The sequence below is a fragment of the Ascidiella aspersa genome, chromosome 3, assembly GCF_963924565.1.
Source record: "Ascidiella aspersa chromosome 3, kaAscAspe10.2, whole genome shotgun sequence".
Lineage (NCBI taxonomy): Eukaryota > Metazoa > Chordata > Ascidiacea > Phlebobranchia > Ascidiidae > Ascidiella > Ascidiella aspersa.
The window spans coordinates 2,467,683-2,480,139 of record NC_139449.1 but is presented as its reverse complement, the minus strand read 5'-3'; the positions used below and the strand labels follow the sequence as shown (position 1 = coordinate 2,480,139).

General features: G+C 37.6%; 1 protein-coding gene across 1 annotated transcript in view; it reads right to left on the bottom strand.

The window, feature by feature from the left end:
- The window catches only part of LOC146158079 (uncharacterized), a 104,863-nt gene that overhangs the window by 15,493 nt on the left and 76,913 nt on the right, over positions 1-12,457 (bottom strand). Inside the window, exons 64-76 of the mRNA XM_083383750.1 lie at positions 12,007-12,179; positions 11,314-11,417; positions 8,546-8,709; positions 8,048-8,227; positions 7,153-7,304; positions 6,401-6,561; positions 4,831-4,957; positions 4,056-4,229; positions 3,535-3,708; positions 3,006-3,185; positions 2,263-2,364; positions 1,338-1,518; positions 404-504 (exon numbers count right to left, since the gene is read on the bottom strand). Coding sequence (XP_083239876.1) covers positions 404-504; positions 1,338-1,518; positions 2,263-2,364; positions 3,006-3,185; positions 3,535-3,708; positions 4,056-4,229; positions 4,831-4,957; positions 6,401-6,561; positions 7,153-7,304; positions 8,048-8,227; positions 8,546-8,709; positions 11,314-11,417; positions 12,007-12,179 — 1,973 coding nt within the window. The remainder of the gene's footprint in view (positions 1-403; positions 505-1,337; positions 1,519-2,262; positions 2,365-3,005; positions 3,186-3,534; positions 3,709-4,055; positions 4,230-4,830; positions 4,958-6,400; positions 6,562-7,152; positions 7,305-8,047; positions 8,228-8,545; positions 8,710-11,313; positions 11,418-12,006; positions 12,180-12,457) is intronic.

Sequence of the window (12,457 nt, the reverse complement as noted above, 5' to 3'; positions counted from 1 at the left end):
ACTAGCGTAGGTTAACCACTAAAAAAACGATCTTGCCATTTACTTAAATTTTGAAACTATAAGTACACCTTGTTTATTGCCGACTTTATAGGTGTCAGCCATTTTTTTAATTTAATGCTAGTTGCAATTCTAGTTTATTTTCTATTTTCTAGAATTTGGTAATTTTTATAATTTAAAAATCGAAAACAAATCTAGTTGAGAAGCACTGCATTAGTGCAAGGAAAATTGAAAGTTGTGTGTTAGATTAAAAAAACGGCGGAGTACAACAACTTTTCATTGGATTAAACAATCTATAGTTGCGTTTGCGTTGAAAGAACAATTGAAATAAAAAATGATAGTGAAAACCAAATTTTTAGATAGTTCCGTTGAAAAATATTTAAATTTTTGTCATGTATGTGCTTACAGTTGTTCCATATCGGTCGCATCTGCATTCCCGGCAACTATCTTCGTCTCTTTCCATCCAACGATTACCAATCTCCTTTTCCTGCCCGTTATGCATGCAACCTGTTGAGGAAAATATATCAGGTGTTTGATAAAACTTTCCTTATTTTAACAAACTTTAATATTTTGCGGTAAAAACAAGGCAAAGATTTCAAAGATAATTTTTGTGCGAAAAAAAAAACAGAAAAACTTTAAAATATGATAAGTGACGAGACCAAAATTTAGATTTGAGATTTTGGAGAATAAGTTGCAAAATGTCAAAAAGTATATTAAAAAAAAACATATTTTAGTGAAAAGAAGGTTCTTATAGTCTTTGAAACGAAATAATTACAACCTTCTAAGACAAAGTAGAAGCAAATGTTTCAACTGAAAAGCACGATTAAACGTATAATAACGTTTTATCTGGGTGTATAAAAAAACAAACATTTTTTAAGTTTGTGACTTCACTTTTCTAAAATGATGGGTTTTTGCCTCTTTGACCAAACAAAAAAAAATAACGAAGTCATTTAGTACCGAATCGCACTTTGTACGCAAAACATCGGGAATCGGTAGCGGAATGACGTGCTAAGTATCGGTCATCATAACATTGTACAACATTTTCCAAAAAGCCCATCGTCAGGCTTTTAAAATTACAGAGCCAAAGTGAAATTACAGAGCCAAGAACTAGCAACACTACTGAAAAGTCCACTTTCAAAGCTAGGAGCTTGCGAGAATTGCATTGTTGGACCAAATTGTGGCTTGTCGGCCGCACTATTAAACTTATTTTAATTTTTTTGGCTATCGAATTGGACATCCCTACTTTGCGTAAAATATCGTGTATCGGTATCGGAATAAAGTACGAAATATCGAAAATCAAGATTTCAAAATAAAGTCCGCCAAAAAAATTAAAATCTAACCTCCAAAACTCAAGGCTTGTGGGCACTGTTTGCAGCACTGTCCAGGAACAGTGTTGGGGTTGGTGCAGTTTAGAGGGGGGCAATGCATGTTGTGGCATACAACGCTTCCCTGGGTGCAAATGCATCGTTGGCACAAGTCACTTGGGTGCATGAAGGTAAGCCCGTCGTCGAAGCGCCGGTTCTGTGTGGGATTGGATAGGATTAAGTAAGTGTATTTCTTAATCTTATTTGCAAAGGCCCAAATAAAGTGTGGGTTTAACAGTGAAGCTTTGGCGGCCAAATTCTCTGCACTGAACTTTTTGTAGGCGAACGAAGATAAGACGTTAGTAATAATCAGTTCGAATTAAATATTTTGAAAGAAATCTAGGCAGAACTAATCTCAATAAATATAACCATTGGAACAACTACAGGTGGCGACCCAACCGGATTTCCTACCTAAAAGTCAAAGGAAAAGACTGGATGCTAATGATATCGATATCACAACAATTTTGTTCGCAAGCGTTTTTCTGGCATAGCTGACATAATTATAAGCTGGCTTGTCGAAAAATATCACTAATTTTTAGTTTTGACAAATTTCCTTTCATAAAGAAGGCAACATTGGGGGGGGGGGACTTTTTAAGTTTGCGAACTTTCAAAAACAAACAAGTTACGGTTTATGACGCGTGTTAAAACATGTTGAAAATAAAGAGTTATTCGTATATTTAACAAAATAAGTTTTGTATGGCTTTAAAAATCACACTACAAACTAACTGCATCATAACACTTCTAAAAAAAAAATTGTAAATTAAAAAACATGTAAACCTGACAACCTGTACAAAAAAATTAAACGTTTTAAAAAGATGCACACATTTGTTATCCGCCTTCATTTATGTTTACCGGGGTTAGGCTTGCGTACCAAATTACTCGATCCAGTATTAATGCTTACCTGGTACAGACAACCGGAGCAGTCAGCACAGCATTGTGTTGTGGAAAGAGGATGGCTGCACGTTCTACTGCATTGCTCGCGAACACAGGATATAGAGCCGAACTGAAAATAACAAGAAGCGAGTGGGTTAGTTTTGGTGGTAAGCCAGTAGAAGTAACAATGTCGTTAAGTGCCAAGTATTAACAATACACTACACTGGAAGCTAAAGACTGACCGAATCAGTCGATCAATTAAGGATATTCATGCCAACCTGGCTAGAAAAAAACAACTAGCCTGGAGTGAGGTTAGAACTCACGACCTCGGTCATACCGGGACCGTCGCTCTACCAACTGAGCTACAAAAGCGCAGAGACTCAGAGCGAAGCAAGTCCAGAAACAACCGTGACACCATTGCTTGCTAAATATGTTTTTAATATTAGTCTGCTGTGAGGTTCGAACTCACGACCTCGGCCATACCTGGACCGTCGCTCTACCAACTTAGCTACACAGGCTCATAGGGGAGTAAGTCGAGAAACCACCATTGCACCGTTGCCTACTGCATCCTGTTCGTAAAACTAGTCTGTGGTGAGGTTCGAACTCACGACCTCGGTCACACCGGGGAACATCGCTCTACCAACTGAGCTACACAGGAGAGGGGAGCGAGTCGAGAACGGTCTTAGTATACATAGGTGAACAACAACTGTGATCTTAAATCATTACAACGTTGCGACCAACCTACCCTATTTGAATAGAACTTATACTTACCGAACATAGGCATGTCGAGCAGACGTCCAGCGGTGACACAAAACTAGCTCCGTTCTCGTAACTTCTACCATCGGCCATACAAGACCCAATGCACTTGGGGCAACATTCGCCAATCGGGGTCGCTGGTTTTGAACACTGGGTGGCAGGGCAGCGCACCAGTGTGCAACGAACTGAGCCGGACTAAAAAAAAAAAGATTTCTTCTTTAATTTTCCAAAAAATGAGTTTTTACTTACTTAAAAAATCAGTCTTTTCTAACATACAAAAAATTGAGTGTTTTTTTTTACTTGAATAAAAATAAGTTTTTCCCTACTACAAACAAATTAGGTTTTTCTTACATCAAAAATTGGGTTTTTCCTTACTAAAAAATTGAGTATTTCCTTACTAAAAAAATAGTTTATCTTTATTAAAATTAATGGAATTATTCATTAATTCTTTTTTTAGATACTTACAAAATTGGATTTTTACTTACCTAAAAATTGAGTTTTTCCTAATTATTTTTTATCAACAGCTAGTTTTAGTTAAACGAACCTTGCAAATACATTTATTGCACTTGTTCATAGAATCCGGGAACTCCTGCAGGTGGTTGAACTCGACGCCCATGTAGTTACAGCTTGTACATTGAGGACATCCACAGGTTTCCATGACCGGGTGCTGACACGCCACTGGAGGGCACTCGCGTCTCGCGCAACGAACATTACCGTCCTGAAAAAAAAAGATTTTTATTTTTTTTAAATCGCATTTTTTTAATTTAATTTTGAAAAATAATAAAACAACAAACATTACCGTCCCCCAAAAAATATATATTTTTTAATTCGCAATTTTTCTTTTATTTATTTTTTTTTGAAAAACGAAACAAACACTACCGTTCTGAAAAAAACAAATATATATTTCCCGCTGTAAGTACGCCGTTGTTCCGAATTTAAATGTTTCTAAGTATGATCAATTCGGTCCAGAAATCGGAATGTCTTATCGCCACTAAGAATAGAAACAAAACAAGCACACAAAAAAATTATCCGTTTATTAAAAAAGTTTGCTTCATCTGGCCTAACCTGGCAAGTGCACTCGTTGCATGAATGCTCCACATCAGGGAATGTATCTCCATGGTCGTATGTTGAACCAAAGTACAAGCACTTTGTGCATAGCGGACACATACATGGGTCGTCGATGGGGTGGGTGCAAGTTGATGGCTGGCAATGGCGCGCACCGCACACAACACTTCCGTCCTGAACAACGAATAAAAACGTATTGAAAAGAAACATAATAAAAATATTTTATTAAAAAACGCAAAAATATAAAGTTTGTTTAAAAACAAAACAAAAAGGAGTTACAACAACAAAAAAACAGTGAAATTAAAAAATGGTGATAGACCGAATTCGACAAGGTCAATTACAGGGTTGTAAAGTTAAGTACGAGGCCGCATTTCAGCTGCAAGTTGTTTTACTCGGTCAACCATTTGAAAACGAAAGCTAAAAATACCAAGGTTTGTTTGCTGCCTAACAACAGAATAATACAATTATTTAAAAAAAAAAGATCTACACACTCTACTCCCGTCATAAACACGAAAAAAAAACGGATTAAAAATAAACACATGGAAAAGGTTTTGTTAAACACAGCTAAAATTAACATTTTTTGCGGAAGGGATGACTGAAACAAATATTGTTTTTGAATTTTACAAAACAAATGTTTTAAATTTTCCTTAAAAAATAAAACAGGAATTAAAAGTTTATTCATCCCCGTTTTAGAAAGGGAAATTTTTGAGCCGTAAAAAGACAATTATGAAATTGTACATATAGGTAATAAAATAACTGAATCATTTTTGTCTACCTGACAGTAACACTCAGAACACTGTTGATCTTGTGGGTTTGAGAAGGTCTCCCTGTTCCTTCTTCTAACCCCGTTATACAAGCAATCATCGCACTTGGAACAATTGCACTCGCCCTGGACTGGATTGCTGAAAAAGAATCACATTTTTTACGAAATTAAGGTTAAAAGACTCCAGAGGTGGTTGTCAAACTGTGCCTCGTTTTAATTTTCCAAGGTTGTCGCATTATATTTCTAATTTGGATGTAAAATCAATTGCGGTATTAAAATGCTTACATGTAGGCAAACTTGAACAACTAGATAATTTCAGTTTTCTAATTCAATGAATTAGAGCAAAATGCGACTAATTCTAATTCTAATCTAATTTGTGAATTGCTTGTGTGCTCTAATTCTAGTTCTAATCTAATTTGGACTAAAAATGCTACTTTGTGCGATGGCATTTTAGTCTCTCAGTAAAAAACTTTAATAGGGTTTTTGAGCTAAATCCTAGGACACTTATTTAGTTTTTCAATAAAAATACCAAAGCCATAATATTCGAAAATATCGTCATTTTGCTAGAGACTAAAATTACTAAACAACGTGTATTTGTGTTCAAGTTTATTCAGCTTAGATTGTAATATACTATTTCCAAAAAACTTTGAACTTGCAAACGCTGGATAACGTTGCAAACCATGGCGGAAATGCACAGTGTAATTTGGTACAGGATTCGCACCTGTACCTACCTAGCATCTATAACATCTGACATTTCTAATTAAAGGAAGGGATGACCGACACTTGACATTTTATTCCGATACCGATATCCGATATTTTTGGACAAAAAACTATCGCGATCTGAGCCGATATCAAATGACGTCATTACTGTGCTCAAACAAGCGATATTGATGAAACTGAAACTGCAATTCGCTTTGCCGTATAGAAGTATAGTTAGTACCACCAGTTGTGAAACAAATTTGACGAAGGTAAAAATGCAGAATTACATGGTAAATCATGCCTTAAATTTCTTTGTTAATTTAGTATCGAATCTGCACTGATCTAGGTTTGGGCCAGTACCGATACCACCATATGGATTCAGATATAGTCTCCTATCCAATATTATAGGACAAGTACAGATAATATCATTTGGTATCGGCTATCAGCTCCGATCCGATATTATCGGCCGAGTACTGATAACTTGGCATCGGCTCCGATCCGATATTATCCGACGAGTACCGATACTACCACTTGGCATCGAGTATCGGCTCCGATCCGATATTATCGGACGAGTATCGATACTACCACTTGGTATCGGGTATCGGCTCCGATCCGATATTATCGGACGAGTACCGATACTACCACTTGGTATCGGGTATCGGCTCCGATCCGATATTATCGGACAAGTACCGATACTACCACTTGGTATCGGGTATCGGCTTCGATCCGATATTATCGGACGAGTACCGATACTACCACTTAGCATCGGTATCGGCTCCGATCCGATATTATCGGACGAGTACCGATACTACCACTTGGTATCGGGTATCGGCTCCGATCCGATATTATCGAACAACTCTATTTAATAAACAGCAGTTTTTACCTGCAACTGGCGGGCGGACATCTCTTTGCACTGCAAGCGACGAATCCAGCATCGCAGGTGCAAGTTCTGCATTCGCTGCTCGGGTCGGGGAAGGTCTGCATGTTGCTGAACATTTCGCCCTCGTACGAACAACTATCGCCACAACTCGGACAACAAGAGCCCTGGGATTAAAACGTTTGACGTTACATCTTTTACGATGTCAAAGAGTAATAACATTACCTAGTATGGACCTAGTATGGATTTCAAAGCCAGCAAGGTCGAGTACAGTAGATTGACATCGTCTTGATAGAGGTAAAGATCACACTCTCAGTATTGCTTGCAGTTAAATACTGAATTCGGACTTAAATGCAACACGATTCTTTATTGATATGGATGTTTTATCGCCGACCAAAAGGGATTACTGATAACAAATATTTTATTTTAAAAGCGATACTCCATTTTTTGGACAATACGTACCGCGATCTGATCCGAAACCGAAAGACTAGTGTGCCTAAAAAAAATTGAAGCTTTCGATTTTATTAGACGAAAATTTGCTGGATCAGTAATGTGGCTGAAATATCTTTAATAATTTGGCATCGGGCCGGCCAAGTATCGAGTATCGGCTCCGATCCGATATTATCGGACATCCTGGTTGGCCAGTACGACTATCGAACGAGCCGACCCAAGTGACTCTTTTTACGCATAAGTGCAAATACGTTTTCTTTGATTCGCGTTTTAAGTTACACAACACGTCTTTTGTGACGTATACTTACCGGTTGAGTGACGGCGTGTGGACACGTGACGTCAAAGCACAGTTCCCTCTGACACGTGACCGACCCCTCGTTACATTCGCATTCCTCGCAATTATCGTTGGGTGGGTTGAATAACGAACCTTGGTCGTATCTTCGACCCTCGTACATACAATCTACAAACAAGGAAAATCTATTTTTTCCTTTTTACCTTGAATGTGAATAAGCGAATATAAAATCAGTTAAAACCAGTGTAAGGCAGTTTTAACAAGTTCCTATCGAAAGACGATATTATCACGCCTGCGGTGGGGTTCGAACTTACGACCTCTGCATTTTTGCAAATTTTAATACTTGCAGTAGTACACAGCAAAGCAATGCGTAAATGCCATTATGTTGTTTAATGCATAATGTAGATTTCACTAACTCATACTTACGTTACTATTTGTAATACGAAAGTTTTTTCCTAATTTAGAAAGTTTCGCACTCGAAAAATATATTTTTAATCTTTTTCTCATTAAAAATGGGCCGCTTAAAAAACTAGCGAGCAGTAAGATTCGAACTCCAGATCTCGACCATTCCGGGCTGGCAGCTTTTTATTTCTATACAATGGTACTTAGCCAAAACAACTTTTAACGTCGTGCTTATCATATACTTTTATTGTTCGAAATTATAGTTATCTATGCTGCGGGAACTAACAGCGAAATTACCCTTTTAATACTCCGAACGCCACATCTATCTCAACCTTATCTTAAAAGTTTACATTTTCAAACCTCGTAATATAAATGTGCAACACATTTATTAAACATTATCTATATTTCCCCTTGCCATTTTTACATTTTTACAACACCCTTTGCCATTTTTACAACACAAAAATGACCCACAAGATCATATTTTTAACTCAAATGGTTTCAACACCTACCGTTGCAAACACTGCAGCACCCGTTGGGGTCTTTCACGGGGTGGGTGCATGTGGGGTTGGGGCAGGTTATGGGGGTACACACAACACTCCCGGACACACACCTGCAGGTCTGACAAACGTCCGATGAGAAACCAGTCACCTCTTCACCACTCTGGTATTCTGATCCACCAACTTGGCAGCCTGGAATACACATAATATAAGTGGTTGATTTGCTTTAAAAGCGTTTGGTTTATTTTTCCCCCATTTTTCTAAAAAGCTATTTTCCGCGTGTCGAATTTGTGACAATAATTAGATTGTCCCCTGTATCTTTTGCCGCTTAACCACGAACTGCCGACAGCAGGCAAAAATTAACAGGTCATAAAACAATTTATCCAAAACGAGAAAAATATACTACAATGTCATGAAGACATTTTCATTTTTTGCATAATTAAGAAAATAAGGCACATTTTTTTTTGGGGGGGGGGCTTGACTTTTGCCCCTAATTGCCATTGTACTTACCCCCGCAATGTCTGCAGCAGTTTCGTACGACCGGGTGTGAACAGTGGAATGCCGGGCATGACTTCGGTCTACAAGTTACCTCCCCATCTTCACACCTGCATAGCTTGCAATCCTCTGCAAACTGAACACTGTGGCGTCTCGTCTGACCACCGTGCTCGCAACTCCTGGAAACATTAAAGCGTTTGACATAAAGTTAGATACAGCAGTGTTTCAAAACCTATGGGTCACGACTCAAAGGTGTGACGCCGTTTGAATTTGTTGGGTCCCCTACTGAAAGCAGGAAAGCGCATATTAACTCGATTTCAAACATACTAAAAGCTTTGGCGACTTGATAATCTTTCATTGAACTACACCAAAAAAAACAAGAGCAATAATATTTGAATTGAATTAATATAGGTCCTGTCTTCTCATTGCTACAAGCATGTTACGGGCGAAGGTTAAGCACGGCTTACGGTGTTAGTTTATTATCATTATTTTATACCAGGGTGGTGCTAACCCAGACCATCATATTATTGTAATGTGTATAATTGAGGGTTTAATGTTTAATCAAAGTAATATAAGTGACCAACGAACAGCAAGCATGTTCAAATTGTGTGGTTATGATTCTTGAATATTGGAGAAATAAGACCAGAACCAATTTCAATGAATCTAACCATGTGAACTACTGCGGTCGGCATAATCTTGGGCCGCGACCCATAGGTTGATAATCACTCCTATATAAGTATGTACAATATTCCAACAACAGGTAAAGGAGGTTTCCAATTTACAATCAACTACAGCGAGGTCCATCTAGACCAGGGATTGCGAACCTTTTTATCGCGCGTGTCACAAACACGACCTTAATCCTTACAAAATGCACAAGTGGGTCATATATTCAATTATTTGCTTATTTTATGCGAAACTTTGCTGCTGCGTGGTTTTAAGTGTTATTGTCTGGGTTCGTAATTCAAGCTTTTTGGATGATTTCCAAATTCGGATTCCCACAAATATTAGGAAGCTAAATAATTAACAAATGCTGCAGCACTTTTTATGGGATTACAAGAGTTCAGCAGAAAGCTTGGTTTATTGGTTGAACCAGGGTTTTCGGAACTTAGTCTGCGAACTCTTAATTTTCCCTAAAGGCCCCTTTACGTTTTACAGCGATAAACGAACTGCTTTTAGTTGCTTTTCTTCACGCATTTGTTGAAGTGCAGTTAATGTAGGCCTACTCGCCACCCTAAAATAATCTTGCACGACCAACAAATTTGCCAGCCCTGGTTTAAACAGATAGTGCTATCTAACGAAGAACTGTTCTTTTTTACGTTTATTCTTTCATGAAAATGATTGATAACATTTCGGTATTTCTAGAGAGACAAGTGGGTCATTAAAAATCTCTGGTAGGTGACAAAGTGGGACAGTGGTTCGTCATCCCTGATCTATACGAGTGAATATCAGTGGTTGTCCAATTTATTTTTGGCTTGCGGCACAGTACAAGGACAGGGTTTATATATTGAACTCGCCCGCTCGCCAATGAGAGTGCAATTCGTTTCGGGCAAATGCTGATTGACACCAATTCGCCCGACTGGCGAGTACGCTTAGCAAAACTGGGTTGTTGTCATAGGATCTAGCGGTGTGTCTTAATTTGTAATCTGTGACAATTTCAATAAACGCAAAGCTAAAACTAAAGGCCAGGTAATTCGCTTAATCGCTTTGTGATCTGCCTTTTAAGAGCCTAGAAAACGAGACCGGCAGTATAAGAGCATCGAATTAAAAAAGGAAAGGTTGAACTAGTAAAAAAAATAGAGTCTACGAAAATTCGTAGACGACTTGCCGACATGTTCGTCAAGTGCAATTCCGTCCAGGCTTACTGCTGATTGGAGAACACTCGACTGGCGAGTGCAAATTTATATTTAATGAAAACCTTATAAATTTAAATATTTGCGACACACTTTCTACAAAACAAAATTTAAACTTGACAGTCACCTGTAATATATAGAAAGGTAATACGGAAAAGTTTTAATACTAACATATTGATAAACAATACAATTTGTTGGGTGGGTTCCAAACTGTTTAGCCCAGTGTTAGAGTAAGGCAGCTTATAGCAGTGGTTCTCAAACTTTTTTGAGCGCGACCCAAATCTGAGTTTTATGAACATCTCACGACCCAAGCTTTAAATTAATTTTTCTTTTTCTGACATGCTTGGAATAGAAAAAAACACAAGACAACCAGATGTAGTAGCCTACACTGTTCTGTGAAAGAATGATTTATTACAAACAAATGATTGATTTTAACTTCAATACTACCTGCAAGTACAACTAATGACCTAGTTGAAAGGACCAAAACCTATAGCTAGTACAAAATTGCGAATAAATATTACATAATATTCTCAATTCTAATCAAAGTTTATCAGCAACTTAAAAAAAACGTTATTCTAACATAATTCTGAGGTAGATGTGTGTAATACGAGCAACAGTGCGGCTACCGCTTGCAGCAGCCGCCACCAAAACGTTCAGAAAACCACTTATGATGCAATAATCCAGGTTAAAGAACTGAAGCCACATGAAATGCTTATGATGCAATAATTCAGTCATGATTTAATTAAAAATATTTGAAAAATGAACGAAAAAGTTATTTTGCCCAGGATTAAATTACCATAGAGCGACCCATTTTTTGACCCTGCGCGACCCATGTTTGGGTCGCGACCCATACATTGAGAACCACTGGCTTATAGGGATTCACTCCATTGTGCAGTGTTTACAATTGTAAACGTATTAACGCCTTTTTTCTACCTTTGCTTTTTGGGACATACAGGACAGCATCCATCTTCGTCCATCGCTGGTTGACGACAAGTAACAGCCTGGCATTTCTTGCGCGAACATCTGACGTTGCCGTTCTACAGAATGGTTATAAAAAATCCGGATTAAACTAACTCTATAGTTCTACGTGTTTTTATTACGCGGTGCAGACAATCCCTGTAGTACTACAACAAAAATATCGTTTTGTTTTGAAGGTACTATTTTTTTTTTATAAAGATCCACATAAAAAAAAACTTTACAACTAAGTGACATTTAAAAGTGAAGACTTTGCTGTAACTTGGAAAGTTTTAAAATAATACAATTTTATTTTTTAATTCTGGGTACCATCGCTCTAACGACTGAGTTATATACAAAATTTCACTGGGAACTAGAAGAAAAAAATCTCAAACGTACGAGGCAGCAGCAGGTGCGTCTAAGTAAACTTCAAACAAAAAACCTACCCAAACTCACAACACAGGTGCAGGTTAGAACATAAAAAAATTAAAAACTACTTCAAAAAACGCATATTTAAGTAAAACTCACAACACAGGTGCAGGTTATAACATAAAAAAATTAAAAACTACTTAAAAAAACGCATATTTAAGTAAAACTCACAACACAGGTGCAGGTTATAACATAAAAAAATTAAAAACTACTTCAAAAAACGCATATTTAAGTAAAACTTACAACACAGGTGCAGGTTCGACAGGGGTTCCGTGAGTGAGGTTGGACTTGCCCGTTGTCCATATGCTTACCCCTATAGAAACACCCGTCACAATTGTCCCTACAACAAGCACCGTCCGTTGGATGTGAGCACGGGACAGTTGTAAGGCAACGACGTGTACACCGAAGTTCACCAGCTGCGTTGAAAGTACTGGTGTTAAATGTGATTTGCCAGTCGTACAATTTTTGAGTGGTGAGTGGTAACCAATTTAAGTCCGTGCTTATTACTTAGATTTGTGCTTATTTTTGAATACCGTGCTTATTTCTAAAATTGTGCTTATTTTGAATTACGTGATTATTTCAAAAATTTGGGCTCATTTTTGAATACCGTGCTTATTTCAAAAATTTGTGCTCATTTTTGAATACCGTGCTTATTTCAAAAATTTGTGCTCATTTTTGAATACCGTGCTTATTT